General features: G+C 37.1%; 10 protein-coding genes across 17 annotated transcripts in view; 3 read left to right on the top strand and 7 right to left on the bottom strand.

Moving 5' to 3' along the window:
• LOC125801199 (zinc finger protein 271-like) overlaps positions 1 to 13,981 on the bottom strand; it is an 883,173-nt gene extending 869,192 nt beyond the window's left edge. The window contains exon 1 of the mRNA XM_049477534.1: positions 13,907 to 13,981. The gene's annotated coding sequence lies outside the window, so the exon portion shown is untranslated. The remainder of the gene's footprint in view (positions 1 to 13,906) is intronic.
• Positions 1 to 14,067, top strand: part of LOC125801273 (zinc finger protein 239-like) — a 256,548-nt gene that overhangs the window by 106,691 nt on the left and 135,790 nt on the right. The gene's annotated exons all lie outside the window — the stretch shown is intronic.
• Positions 1 to 14,067, top strand: part of LOC125801434 (zinc finger protein 239-like) — a 223,537-nt gene that overhangs the window by 106,724 nt on the left and 102,746 nt on the right. The gene's annotated exons all lie outside the window — the stretch shown is intronic.
• Positions 1 to 14,067, bottom strand: part of LOC125801215 (uncharacterized) — a 236,099-nt gene that overhangs the window by 147,637 nt on the left and 74,395 nt on the right. The window lies entirely within an intron of this gene.
• Positions 1 to 14,067, bottom strand: part of LOC125801280 (zinc finger protein 239-like) — a 316,465-nt gene that overhangs the window by 228,827 nt on the left and 73,571 nt on the right. The gene's annotated exons all lie outside the window — the stretch shown is intronic.
• Positions 1 to 14,067, top strand: part of LOC125801206 (zinc finger protein 585A-like) — a 308,944-nt gene that overhangs the window by 222,306 nt on the left and 72,571 nt on the right. The window lies entirely within an intron of this gene.
• Positions 1 to 14,067, bottom strand: part of LOC111190034 (zinc finger protein 239-like) — a 250,622-nt gene that overhangs the window by 172,604 nt on the left and 63,951 nt on the right. The gene's annotated exons all lie outside the window — the stretch shown is intronic.
• The window catches only part of LOC125801461 (gastrula zinc finger protein XlCGF49.1-like), a 256,787-nt gene that overhangs the window by 202,535 nt on the left and 40,185 nt on the right, over positions 1 to 14,067 (bottom strand). The window lies entirely within an intron of this gene.
• On the bottom strand, positions 766 to 13,980 carry LOC111189734 (zinc finger protein 271-like). 4 transcript variants are annotated; one of them, XM_049477400.1, is made up of 3 exons: positions 5,330 to 5,796; positions 5,176 to 5,237; positions 766 to 3,494 (listed from the first exon to the last, which is right to left on the bottom strand). In XM_049477400.1, exon 3 carries the CDS (start codon positions 3,327 to 3,329, stop codon positions 1,773 to 1,775), a length of 1,557 nt encoding a protein of 518 aa, XP_049333357.1. In that variant the 5' UTR covers positions 3,330 to 3,494; positions 5,176 to 5,237; positions 5,330 to 5,796; the 3' UTR covers positions 766 to 1,772. The 4 variants fall into 4 exon arrangements, with proteins under 4 accessions (XP_049333357.1, XP_049333355.1, XP_049333358.1 ...); XM_049477398.1 differs by lacking the exons at positions 5,176 to 5,237; positions 5,330 to 5,796 and adding an exon at positions 13,907 to 13,980; XM_049477401.1 differs by lacking the exons at positions 5,176 to 5,237; positions 5,330 to 5,796 and adding an exon at positions 8,988 to 9,613.
• LOC125801409 (zinc finger protein 239-like) overlaps positions 766 to 14,067 on the bottom strand; it is a 285,147-nt gene continuing 271,845 nt past the window's right edge. The window contains exon 3 of the transcript XR_007438688.1: positions 766 to 1,677. The gene's annotated coding sequence lies outside the window, so the exon portion shown is untranslated. The remainder of the gene's footprint in view (positions 1,678 to 14,067) is intronic.

The raw sequence follows: 14,067 nt of genomic DNA, 5'->3' as shown, positions 1-14,067 counted from the left end.
CCGGGGTTACATGAGGAATATGCGAGAGGGGCGTATCCCATAGTTAGATACCGAATGAATGCTTGAAAGAGAACACAATTTACATTTAGAAAAAAAAATTGCAAGAAATAAAAACAAATTTACCGGACGTGAAACACTGTTACTAGTACTGAAACATTTACATTGGTCAGTAAAAAAGCAACTGCTTTGTTTGTACATTTAGCTAGGCTAGCTATCAATAATAGTAGTCAGTAAAACAGGAAATGCTTTGTTTATACATTTGGTCAGTAAAATAGCAAATGCTGTGTTTGGATATTTAGCTAGACAAGCTACAAATAATAATGGTCAGTAAAACAAGCAACACTTTGTTTGAACATTTAGCTAGGCTAGACATTAATAATAATGGTCAATTACTCAAATGTAGAATTTGGTAATTAAGTGTAGTTGGTGAATGACTATGCTCTTTAAAAAACAAAACAACACAACCCACAAGCACTCACAATAAAAAACTTTATAAACATGAAATCAAGTTAAACACATGCTACTCTACCTTTGGAAGTAATTGTATATTTAACCCTTTTAAGCCTGAACCAACAAAAAAAAAACATCTTTTTCCGAATTTCAATCTTAAATTGACTATTATGTTACACTTTAACACAAATCCATTTTACACTGGATTTCTCTGTTGGGCGCCTTTGAGTATTTAACAAATAATAACAAGACAATCTCAGGCCTATAGGTTTCATGTCAAACTTATGTTGAGAAAACACAATGAGATTGCAGATCTGCAATCTAAAAGCCGTTTATTAAAACAAACAGATGAGTAAATATAGAGGTGAAGCAATACAAAGATAATAGTTTGTAGTGGATAAAAACAATTAAGAAACTACATGATTTGGATATTCTTAGTACATTTTGGAGATTAAAAACCTTTAGCAACATATAATATTCAATAAGGAAAAGATAAGAGAGCATAAAACGTGAATAATACAACAACCAAATATCCCTCTATGCTAACAGATTTTTAATCAGAACGACTGAACCATAGACAAACAAGAACACCATCAGAGGGAATGAATGAGCCCACAACCTCACTGCGCTACACAAGCCTGGAGGAGGTTGATTCAGTATGGGAACTACAGATGGAGCGTTTTATTTAACCTCTGGAAAGGAATTTGTTGGCCTCTCTGCAGAGTCTGGATACTCCTCCGGTCCACACGGCAGTACCCGGCACTCGTCTCTCTGTGGCTCTGGGTCTCACTTTTGGGAGCACTCTCTGGAGTTCCTCAGGTGGTGTTTTCACTTCTTCTTTCATGCAGATGGGCCTAGTGGTTAATAGTATTAAGCTAAGCTATGCTAAGCTTGGGGAACTGAGGACGGCTTCCACAGAGTGAAAACAGAGATACTAGAAATTCATGGAAATAATCAAATCTGCATATACTAGAAAGGGGATTAAAATCATAAGCTCTGAAGATTTGGTCCTAAATGTTTAGTTCCCAGCTAAGAATTCTACTCTAACTATGACATCTTAATTTTAAAGACTAAGTTTATCCCTTCTTCAGAACTAAACTCCTTCCATAACTACCCTAAAAACTGAGCTCTGTCTAACGAAGAATGTTCTGGAATATCGAACATATAAGAAAACATAACATGGAATTCAATAAACATGATCGCTGGATAAGATTAATTTTGCTGAACCTGTAAAATCCATTGTTAAATTCAGTTCTGGTGGAACGAGTCCCAAGTGACAAAGTGAAACATTTGTGTAGGATAAGGTGTTCTGTCTGAAAGATTTACGATTTGCGCTTTTTATTGCCGTGGAACAAATTTGGGACAGTTTTCTCTCCTGTGTGAATGCGCTGGTGATTTTTGAGATGACTCTGTTGATTAAAACTCTTCCCACAGACTGAGCAGTGATACGGTTTCTCTCCTGTGTGAATGCGCTGGTGATTTTTAAGTTGACTCTGTGTAGCAAAACTCTTCTCACAATCTGAACAGTGATACGGTTTCTCTTCTGTGTGAATGCGCTGGTGTATTTTGAGATAACTCTGTGTAGTAAAACTCTTCCCACAGTCTGAGCACTCATACGGTTTCTCTCCTGTGTGAATGCGCTGGTGTATTTTGAGATTACTCTGTGTAGTAAAACTCTTCCCACAGTCTGAGCAGGAATACGGTTTTACTCCTGTGTGAATGCGCTGATGCAGTTTGAGAGTCTCCAGTCGATTAAAGCTCTTCCCACAGTCCGAGCAGTGATACGGTTTCTCTCCTGTGTGAATGCGCTGATGCAGTTTGAGAGTCCCCAGTCGATTAAAGCTCTTCCCACAGTCCGAGCAGTGATACGGTTTCTCTCCTGTATGAATGCGCTGGTGTATTTTGAGTTTAATCTGTTTAGTAAAACTCTTCCCACAGTCTAAGCAGTGATACGGTTTCTCTCCTGTGTGAATGCGCTGATGTTGTTTGAGAGCACTCTGGGTAGTAAAACTTTTCCCACAGTCTGAGCAGTAATAAGGTTTCTCTCCTGTGTGAATGCGCTGGTGTTTTTTAAGATCACTCTGTTGATTAAAACTCTTCCCACAGTCTGAGCAGTGATACGGTTTCTCTCCTGTGTGAATGCGCTGATGCAGTTTGAGAGTCCCCAGTCGATTAAAGCTCTTCCCACAGTCTGAGCAGTGATACGGTTTCTCTCCTGTGTGAATGCGCTGGTGTTTTTTGAGATTACTCTGTGCTGTAAAACTCCTCCCACAGTCTGAGCAACGATACGGTTTCTCTCCTGTGTGAATGCGCTGGTGTATTTTGAGAGCACTCTGGGTAGTAAAAATCTTCCCACAGTCTGAGCAGTAATATGGTTTTACTCCAGTGTGAATGCGCTGGTGTATTTTGAGATGACTCTGTTGATTAAAACTCTTTCCACAGTCTGAGCAGTGGTACGGTTTCTCTCCTGTGTGAATGCGCTGGTGCAGTTTGAGATTACTCTGTTGATTAAAACTCTTTCCACAGTCTGAGCAGTGATACGGTTTCTCTCCTGTGTGAATGCGCTGGTGTTGTTGGAGATGACTCTGCCGATTAAAACTCCCCCCACACTCTGAGCATTGATACGGTTTTACTCCTGTGTGAATGCGCTGATGTTTTTTGAGATTACCCTGTTGATTAAAACTGTTTCCACAGTCTGAGCATTGATACGGTTTCTCTCCTGTGTGAATGCGCTGGTGTTTTTTGAGATGACCCTGTTGATTAAAACTCTTCCCACAGTCTGAGCATTGATACGGTATCTCTCCTGTGTGAATGCGCTGGTGTTTTTTGAGATCACTCTGTTTAGTAAAACTCTTGACAGAGTGCTGATGTTTCTCCATGTCGGGACTTTGCTTTATTTGTCTGTTAAATGTAGCAAACAATTTCTGCGTGTTCTGGAGATTCTTCTGGATGGCTTGTGCTTCACCTCTTTCAGCAGTTTAACTTTGATCTTTTGATAAATATCCTGGTTGTTGGTGATGAATTTCAGGAGAATATTTTCATTTCTGGAAAAGACAAAAATGCCAGTGAATATTAAAATAAAAGCAAGTCATTTAACTGAACAGAACTGCCTAAATCAGTTAAACTATACAGATAAAACTACAGGGACATCTTCATATTTCCATAAAAAGGGGGCGCTGGTGGTCTTCCAGCCACCTGTTTAGTGCCTTTATAAGGACTTCCCACTGTTCAGACACTCTTAATTATGTTATGGTCTCACAAGAAACTGAGAACTTAAAGAAAGAAAGAAAGAAAGAAAGAAACGTGCCGAAAAAACAACATGCAGTGGTTTGAATCACGGTGCCGAAGCTTGATTCGTTCTACATTGATCACGTGACCAATGATGTCCGAAGCCTTTTCCTTTACACTAAATTATAAAATATTTCATACATCTTAAAAAATGACAGTAATTAGGGTTGGGCGATGTCTCCTTAATGGGCAGATGATGATGTTTACAGTGAAACAACGCTATGGTCGATGATATCGGGATGATGGGGGGGGGGTGATGGCGGGGGGGCTGACAGAGCATTGACTGGTGTGTCACGGGAGCGTGTAGGTTACTACAATCAAAAATGTTGGAGTACTGAATACTACATACTGGGCAGTGTGTAGTATGCAGTACATACTAGTGCAGTATGCAGTATAGTTGTATGCCATTCCGAATACAGCCAGTGTTTAAAACTAATAAAAGCTTTTTTTAAAACTTATAAATGCATAATGTAGATAATAAAATAAGTACTAAATTGTACTATTGTGAAATAGTACAGTATAAAACATGCTGTCAGCAGCTGAAATAAATATTTTTTCTTTATAATGTTACTTCTGTTAAACATTAAGTCACGTTGTTAGACATATCTGTATATGTAACAAAATATTTTAAATACAGGTAACATTAACAATTAGTTTACATCAGTCAACTGTGCTTACAACAGTAAGAAACATTGTAAAATTGTTAATTAATGCTTCAACTAGTTATTACATGACAAAAGTTTAGACATTATTCACCATTAAAATTCCTAAAAACTCACGACTTAGTTAACAGGATCTACTACATTTTTAAACATTGGTAATTTAGTAATATGTGATGTCTTGTTTAGAGTCATTTAACAAATTTATGTCAGATATTGTGGACACATTTTTAGAAATCCACTTATTCTGATGCATTTTACATCATAATGCCAAATATTTCTCAAGCCAAATGTAGCAGCTCGTCTGCTGCTCTAGTATGCTTGTTAAAGAGCAGACGGAGAGGCAGGTCTCATTCTCTCCTCCTGCCTTTATTCTCTCTGCACTTTACACCAAAAAATAACCCAACAGATTATTAAGTGTCTGCAACTGCATATACATCTCCTACATATCACCGACTCAATCCCGCACGTTCTGCCTGACCTGCGCAGCGCATCAATTAATTCATGCGTTGAGCTTTAAACGCGCAGATAAGCTGTAACTGGTGGATCAGCACAAAAATCACAGTGTGATTTATTACATTAAAACACAGAACATTTTCCTCTGCTGAACCTGACAGATCCCGAGAACAGCGGGGGGAATTCTCGCCAGCCCGAGTTCATGCATCGGGTCAGACAGGCTGGAGTTCAGGCTGGGGTTTAGGCTCATGTTGAGGCAGAAAATCTAAACTATAGTAGTCGGTTCAGCAGAACAAAACGTTGAGAAAGAACCACAACATACCTGCACATACACAACAAAAATAATCCCAGTCGATTATTAAGCATCTGCAACTGGATATACATCTATAAAACATGAAACAGAAGTAAATACAGCACATGAACACACATTTTCAGGCTCAGTCACATGTAGTGCTTTGGCGCTGAAACGGCTGTACCTCAGAGCTGATAACCCGACCGGGGCAGAAATAATTAATTATTAGGTAAAATATATTTCAATACCCGCTAAAAATGCACAGAAGAGTGACTAGAACTGATATAAGAGCTCATTTTTCCAGTAACTTTTCTCAAAAATACTTATATTTGCTTAAAACAGCACTTTTTCACGGAGCTCCTCAGCTCTGTTTTCCTCCTGCGCTGCATTCAAGCTCCTCCGGAGCTACGGGGGCCGCGGAGGGACAATTAATAAATAAAACACGTAGTTCTCTTGTTGGTGCAGGGAATTGTAGTTCATAGTAAAATCACAGAAAAATAATGACCTTTTTACTGTTACAACACATCAAACAACCTCCAACAGGAGTGTTAAACATAACAAGAGTCTCTTTTGTTCACTAAAGGATAAAATAATTATAATAATATTCTAAGGATTCATATTATTTTATGTATTTTTTTAAATTATTTTTGTAGTGTCTTTAACTCTGTTACACAAATGTTAGTTTCTTCTATTCTGTTTCTTCTCAGTTTAATCCATTCTGTTAAATTGTGTACTTTTATCAAGTTGCTCAAAGTGTGATGATTCTTCTTATTGTCATCAAATTCATGTTTTATTGTATTTTATTATTAAAGTATCAGCAAAGGAGCAGCTGTTTAATGGTTTAACTGGGATTTCTTAAAAACAGCAGGGCTAAATATATTTTAATTTGCTAACATTTGTGTTTACTATTACAGTGAAACAGCAAGTTTTCTGTTAAATCAGTAAGCCAAATAACGTTACTTAGTGAAATTACTTTTTAAACCTGAACTTCTCCTCGCTATGATCACTAAATCTTCCATTTTTACATTTAAAATTGTACAAGCTGACTTTTATTTTGAAAGTAGTCACATGACTTGCCAGCACCAACAGTTTGTATACCGTGGTGTCAAAATGAAGGATTTTAAGTTTTACAGAGCTGTGAAGAGTTTTTATTACATTCACGCCATCCTGCAACAAAGGAATGGGCATGGAAAGTGTGTGTGTGTGTTGGTGGAGGGGGTGTGTGTTGAGAGGGATGGGGGGTTCGCTCTCATGCTCTCTCTGAGAATAAAATAAACTGATATTTTGATGGACGTGTTGTACCTCATTTTTAATGGTTAGTAGGATATTGATACAGGACCACATTTGGAGACATGGTATTTGGTTCCCATTTCTAAACATGAATCACAGAGTTTTGGCAAATTTATGAGCTTGCTGATTGTCACGTCTGGTGCTGTTAGCTCCTCTGTCCCTTCCACACCCAGCTCTAACGGAGGTTCTCAGGTCAACAACTACATTACCCAGAATGCCCCACCCGCTGACATCACACACTCACCTGGTCACGTGACACCTCACCTGCTTCCTCCAGGAAGTCCCGAATATTGATTACCGGCACTATAAAAGAGCACTCCACACAAACACCCACGCCGCGTATTGTAGGTTCTCCTCTTTACAAAGCGTTACTTTATCTCTTGTCTCAGTTTATTTCGTGTATGACCTTGCCTTTGTTTTTCTCGACGCTGATTATTGCCTTTGCCTCTGATATTGGATTGCTTGTGTATTACCTGGACTGTGTTTTCACTACTGCCTCTTGGATTACCTCTGACATTGGATCTCTCGTGTATGAACTCTGGACTGTTTCTTGTTTATGGTATGGTTTTGTCTTCATTGCTCTGGTTATTGGGGATTACCCATTTTTCTGTATTGACTACGTCTTACATCTGTTTATTTTATAATAAACACAATTTTATCAGTATCTGCACGTGTCTACATTCTGTGCTCACCATGACACTGATAAAATGTACCATGCAGAATTTCAGGTCCAGCAAAACCAGGCGCAGACAGCTGTTATTTATAATAATGTGCTGTGTATTTTAAGGAAAAAAAATTCTTTGTTAGCTTGAGAAATACTACAACTGGTCAAAGACCACCCCCCATAAGATGGGTATAACCCAAATAGGTTTGCTATAATGCTAAACTAATTAAATTTCTAAAATGTCATACACCTGTTAATACTAAACTGACACAGTGTAAAACGCACAGTTTATAAATCAACTGCTCCAGAACAAAGACAATTATTAATAATTATCAATTATTATTAATTACAAATTATTTTCTGGTTGATGTTTGTATTTTGTTTGTAATTTATCTCCCAGTCTATCTAGATTTGTCATGGTATGTACAGAATGCAGACACGTACAGATACTGATAAAACAATGCTTATTATATAATAAACAAAGGTAGATTGTGATTGGTACACAAAAACAGGTAATCACCAATAACAGGAGCAATGTAGACAAAACCATACCATAACCAAGAAACAGTCCAGAGTTCAAACACGAGAGATCCAGCAGCAGAGATAATCCAAGAGGCAGTAGAGAAAACACAGTCCAGGTAATACACAGGTAATCCAATATCAGAGGTCATACACGAAAATAGCTGAGACAAGAGATATAGAACGCTTTGTAAAGAGGAGAACCTACAATACGCGGCGTGGGTGTTTGTGTGGAGTGCTCTTTTATAGTGCCAGTAATCAGTATTCAGGACTTCCTGGAGGAAGCAGGTGAGGTGTCACGTGATCAGGTGTGTGCGTTATGTCAGCGGGTGGTGCATTCTGGGTAGTGTAGTTGTTAGACTGAGAGCCTCCGTTAGAGCTGGGTGTGGAATGGACAGAGGAGTTAACAGCACAAGACGTGACAAGGTTACAGAAATGTGAACTGTAAAGTAGTTTACAGACTTGGTATGTGTAAAAATAAATAAAAACACCACAGGCTTATACATTTTAATAGTTTTTTTTAATTATAATTAGTTTAAACACCTATCAGTTTTTTGTTTTTAGCAACATACAAAACACAACAATATACAATAGTACAAACTCTTGTAGAGGATAATAGCTACAATTTAGAAGCTAGGGGGAGCATACACAAACATACAGACTAGAGCAACGTAATAAAATGATAATCTTAGACAAAAGCTTACTAGAGATCTGGTGTGTGATGATTCTACCAGTTTTCCATTTTCTTAATGTAGTGCCCCTTAACTCTAGGCTATGCTATATGAGTTAGGTGGGTACGTGCTCTGTCATATAATTAATGAGCTGCTAGACAATGTTTGTATAATATGGAATTAATTACTGCTACCCGTTATTACCTTGAGCCCTATGTGTAAAACCTTACATCTGCCACATTTATATGTAACTTGTGTGAATAGTATAAGAAACTTAAACCATCCAATATGTGACTCTGTACTAGATCTAGCAAAATAAAACACAGCCTATAATAGAAATAAAAAATAAACCATAGAAATGACTTTAACTGTAGCTAGTATATTTATTTAAAATCCAGCCAGCCCAGTATATACTGGAGTTATCTCAATCTAGCTGTTCAAAAGAGATGTTTCAATTCACAGAACCAGTATATAAAGTGAGTTAAACAAAACAATGGGCATATTAAACACAAATAGTTATTTATACTACCCCCTGCAGTTTCAGATATACCAGATTGATAAGTATCAGACTTATTAATGATCAAAACAGACTTATTGTGGGCCCACACTCAATAAACCTTTGAGACAGATAATTTAGGGTTTCAGTTATTACTCAGAAAAAATGAGAGAAAAACAAATAAACAATAAATGCGGGGTACCCCTTTTTCTGTAGTGTCTGTGTGTGTGTACGTTGCAGGCCTGAATAGCTGCTTGTAGAGAACGTTGTGGCCTCAACTAAATGGCCGCTTCGCGAACTTTCGCGCCAGAAGAAACACTTGGCCTACTCAGGTCCGTGGAGTGGAATGGAGTAGAGAGCTGCAGTCTTGCTTCTGAGAGGGAAATCCAGCGTTGCCAGAGGAAGTCTGAGCCTCGCGGCAGCTCAGACCGCTATCTGGTGAGGGTGGAGGTGAAAACGGTGCACTTGTACCTGGTACTCAGTCTCGCTGATTCAGTCCACTGGGGAAGCGAACTTTAGCTGACCGGAGTGCTGTTAGCCGATGGGGCTAATGCTAGCGGAGTCTCGTGCACACCTCAGCAGCAGAACCTCAGTCAGAACTGAACTTTTACGAGGGAGCGTTTCCCTCGTTTCTAACTCTTTGGGCTTCTCAGTCCACTTTAAGGCTCTCTTGTTGACAACCACAGCGCTGACTTGCCAACAAACTCACAAAATATAACGTGTTTTACATTATTTTCCTACGTTGAGATGCTGCGTTTATCTCTCTCCACATCTCTCTCCCCGTCTCCCTCGCTCTCTCCATATCTCTCTCCCCGTCTCCCTCGCTCTCTCCATATCTCTCTCCCCGTCTCCCTCGCTCTCTCCATATCTCTCTCCCCGTCTCCCTCGCTCTCTCCATATCTCTCTCCCCGTCTCCCTCGCTCTCTCCATATCTCTCTCCCCGTCTCCCTCGCTCTCTCCCAAAACACACACACACTCCTCTCCTTCCCGCCCCCTACTGACAAAAGACCAATCAACAGACAAGGCAGACTCTATCTATGAGTGACAACACTTTTAGCCAATGAAAACGCTTTTCAACTTACAAGTCTCATACTCAGTATTTTAACACATTTGTTATACACAGTTTCTTTTTGTTTTTTGTTTTTTTTTTTACCCATGAACTTATATATTTTAACATTTTAACCATATTAAACAGTTTTTAGTGATTTTAAACCCTTTACAACATAGGCACTTTACGAAATAAAATAAAAATAAATCCAAAATTTACCAGGGGCTACATTAATTTACTTAATGAAGAATAATATGACTTAAATTCATTCATGAAACTGGGGAAAGAGGGCTTATTTCCCTTTCAGTTACTGCAGTGAATGTGGTATTTTGCTAAAAGTAAAATTATATTTATGGCATCAGAGAAAGCTGAACTTAAGTTGTTCATATAAAACAAAATGTCCTCTACCTCAAAAGAAGGAATATTAAGTTTGATATTAATCCAATTTCTGATGTCCATCCAAAAAGTGTGTGAATATTGACATGAAAAAACCAAATGCTCCAGAGATTCATTTTCTGACTTACAAAAAGTACATAATTCAACATCAAATTTGAATATTTTTTCAAGAAACAGGGCTACAGGATAAATCATATTTATAATTTTGAAATGGGTCTCCTTCACTTTAGGAGATATGGGCCAGTTAACAAATTTGGAATAATCAAAAGTCATATTTATATTCTTATTATTAGGAAGTTTCTTGAAAGAAGCTCCATTATATTCATAGTAAATCTTTTGTTTCAAATCATCATTGATAGTCTTATTATTACACTTGGAGTCAACTAAATTACAGTCGTTCACTTTTAATGTGGGCATCGAAACAGTCACCTTTGAATATAAAATGACTTGTTTGATTAACTGAATCAATGCTAAAGGAATCGCTTTGCACACCTTCTTAACATCTTTAAAACTCCAAAGATTATATTGACGTATATTTGAGCATACATATTTGCAAGCAGGGTTATTTACCATTAAGCAGGGTTATTCACTATTATTCTATATATTTTCCACACAGAATGGCCTATGGACCACAGGGAACAGATGGAGTTAGGCTCTAACTTAAACACATTAGAAAGGGGAACACTTCTTTCCCCTCCCATACATTGAGTCAGACTAACTTATGTATGTGCGCTATAGGAGCGTACGTTAAGTGTTTCCAGATGTGAGGTGTTTTCAAACATAAAAGGCTGGACTTCAGCAATTCAAGCCAGAGAGCTACAGATCAGATTTGAGAAAACAGCTCTCTCCAAGCAAACCTGGGTGCTTGTTGATGATGCTGTTCTTCGTACTAATTATTATTTTTTCTGTAATAGATTTTCTTATATACAAAGAACAGTATCAGCGAAGACTTATTTCATGCATCTACATGACATCACAGCTCAAGATTCTACAGCTTGCTAATTTAACAGAAAACTCCATATTGTACTGTATTAATACACAGAATAAAACATGTTAGGAAATTAAAGTATCTTTGTCCATGCTGTTTAATAAAAACTGTTAAAACACTGTAATAATAATTATACTTAATAATAATACTTAATAATAATTATACTTAATAATATTTAGTAACAATAATACTTAATAATGAATAATAATAATCAGATTATTATTAAAATTATTATTATTATTATTATAATACAATGCAATAAATACGTGAACGTGACAATAAGAATAAGAAGTCACTTCACACTTTGACATTGTTTAAAAAAAATACACAACTAAACAACCAGCATTGTCAGGTCCTCGCCCTGTTTTGTCTGTTCTTGTGCCTGTTGTGTTGTTCCCACGTGACCCCTGCTTCTCTGTGTCCCCTGTCTCAGTAATTTTCCACCACAAGTCTCATTTGTAGCTCCGCCCCTACCCCAGGTGTTTCCAATTCTTGTGTGTTTCAAGTCACTATAAATATCCCTCCTCTGTCACTTGTCCCTGGTCGGTCTTTGCACTAACCTCTGTTGTTTTGTCTCTCTGTGTTTCTCCGCGTTTCATAGCCCTAGTCCTTGCTCTGTGTTTTTCTCTGTTTATTTCTTGTTTGGTTTTTTCTAGTTTCTTGTTTAGCTCCGTGTTCCCTAGCTCCCTGTATATACCCTGCTTTGTGTTTATTTCTAGTTTAGCTCCTTGTATATATTCCCTGTTTGTTTATCATTATTATTTTCTCTAGTTTGTTTATGTTCTCTAGTCCCCCTCGTTTATTTTGGTTTATTATCTTTGTTACGTGTTTATTTGTTTCTTTGTTTATCTTTGTTATTTATTTAATAAATTATTATTTGTTTTGCCCTTACCTGCACTTGCGTCCGTCTCCTCGTCTACCTGCCTGGGTCACCCACCGTAACAAGCATTATAGATAGATACTTTATTTTATTTATCCCGAAGGAATTTTAGGGAATTTATACACTTAAAGAATGGAAAAAACTGAGAAGAAACAGAATAGAAGAAACTAACATTTGGGTTGAGAAATATTTGGCATTATGAAGTAAAAATTAAGTATATCCTGTTAATTACTTATGATCTGAGCCAATAGTTTAAGGAATTTTAATAATAAAGAATGTTTAAACATTTGTCATTTAAAAAGTTTAGGCATTTTACAATGTTTGTAACTGTTGTAAGCATGGTTAATTGATGTACATTTATTATAAATGTTACCAGTATTTAAAATATTTTGTTAAACATATACAGATATGTCTAACGACATGATTTAATGTTTAATTAAAGAAGCATTATGGAGAAAAATACATTTCTTTAGCCACTGACAGCATGTTTAATACTAGGCGAATAGTATAAATATGTGGATTTCAGAGGTTTGACTGTACTAAAACTAGTGTTGCTGGGTAATACAGTTTTGCGCTGGGACTTTTTTAATGTATTCTGACTCAGGAGACATAACTCTTTGATAAAAGTAACATTATAAGAAAAAATATATTTCTTTCTAAGACGAACTTGGCTGAAGGTAAGTTTCTAACTTTAACTCGGAGCATACTAAACGTGGTCAGCTCCGTTTCTAGAACAGGTAATTGAATCAGGCAACACTAAGATTTACCGGAGATAGAACTAACATCACAATAAAAGTCCCGTCCTTTTATACATATATAATTTTTTGTGGTAAGATTATTATAATTATAAATGCACTTATTGTAGCTAACATTTTCACCATTTGACCAAAAAAATAAAATCAAATGAAATATAAACCGTATTCAGAATAATGATCCTTATTGATTTATCCCCAATACTTCTGTTCTGTTCAAAGCATCTACTACATCATTTTATTTACCAATTAAATACATATTCAGACGCATTAAACAGTTAAACAATGTCTTCTTTATTATATCTGAACTGATGTGTTAATCCTCCAGCCTGATGCTTCATTTACACTATCTAGCACTGAGTCTTGTGAAGCAGTTTTGTGTTAAATCCACCCTGTTCACTCTGTAACACAAGCACCCGTCCACCTGACCCTCTATTTCTGTATACATATATTACTGTGAAAAATCTGATTCAACATGCCATCATATTAATAATGCACTCTGTGTATTGAATATTGGAGTAAAATAAATGATATTGGGCAGATACAGTCTGCTTCTGATAGATACAATAAACGAACCAATGATAAATATTTTCAACAGGACAATTTTAAAATCGTATTGTAATTGTTAAGAAGAGCTAGCTGGTATTAAACCATGTAGAAGCCACTGTGGTGCATCTGATTAAAATGCTGGAGATGATGTACTCTGAAAACAGTATTTACTGCAGCAGAGGAGTTGTGGTATATACAGAATAGATGAATGCAATCCGACTGTGTGAGTGTGTGATTCTGAAACAACAGATATAAAAGGGATACTTGAACTACTTGAAACACATTACTGACTACAATTTACAACACTAACACCTAAACAAAGATACACACTTCTATGAGGTGTTATCTGGTAATAATAATAGGCAGATCAGAAACAGCTAGAAGCTATACAGAGCTATACAAAGAGCTGATCAGTTAGCATAGCATGTAACTCCTTGAAAGTACACCTACAACTTGGAAAGTAATAGTTATCTACACTTTATGAATAAACAGCAGTGTAGGTACTTACAGGTATCTGAATGCACACAAGAATTAAATGTCCTCGGTAATCCCACAAAACTTTACTAAGCTGCACACCGTCCACTATCTCCACTGTTCCTCTACAGAAGTCCTCTCTATCTGTGGTATGCAAGCCCCCAACTGAGGCCCCTCAGTCTCAGCATCGCTCTG

Source organism: Astyanax mexicanus, chromosome 4 (assembly GCF_023375975.1).
Source record: "Astyanax mexicanus isolate ESR-SI-001 chromosome 4, AstMex3_surface, whole genome shotgun sequence".
In the NCBI taxonomy this organism is placed as follows: domain Eukaryota; kingdom Metazoa; phylum Chordata; class Actinopteri; order Characiformes; family Acestrorhamphidae; genus Astyanax; species Astyanax mexicanus.
The sequence above is the reverse complement of the archived record's forward strand: the minus strand, read 5'-3'. Positions and strand labels throughout refer to the sequence as shown.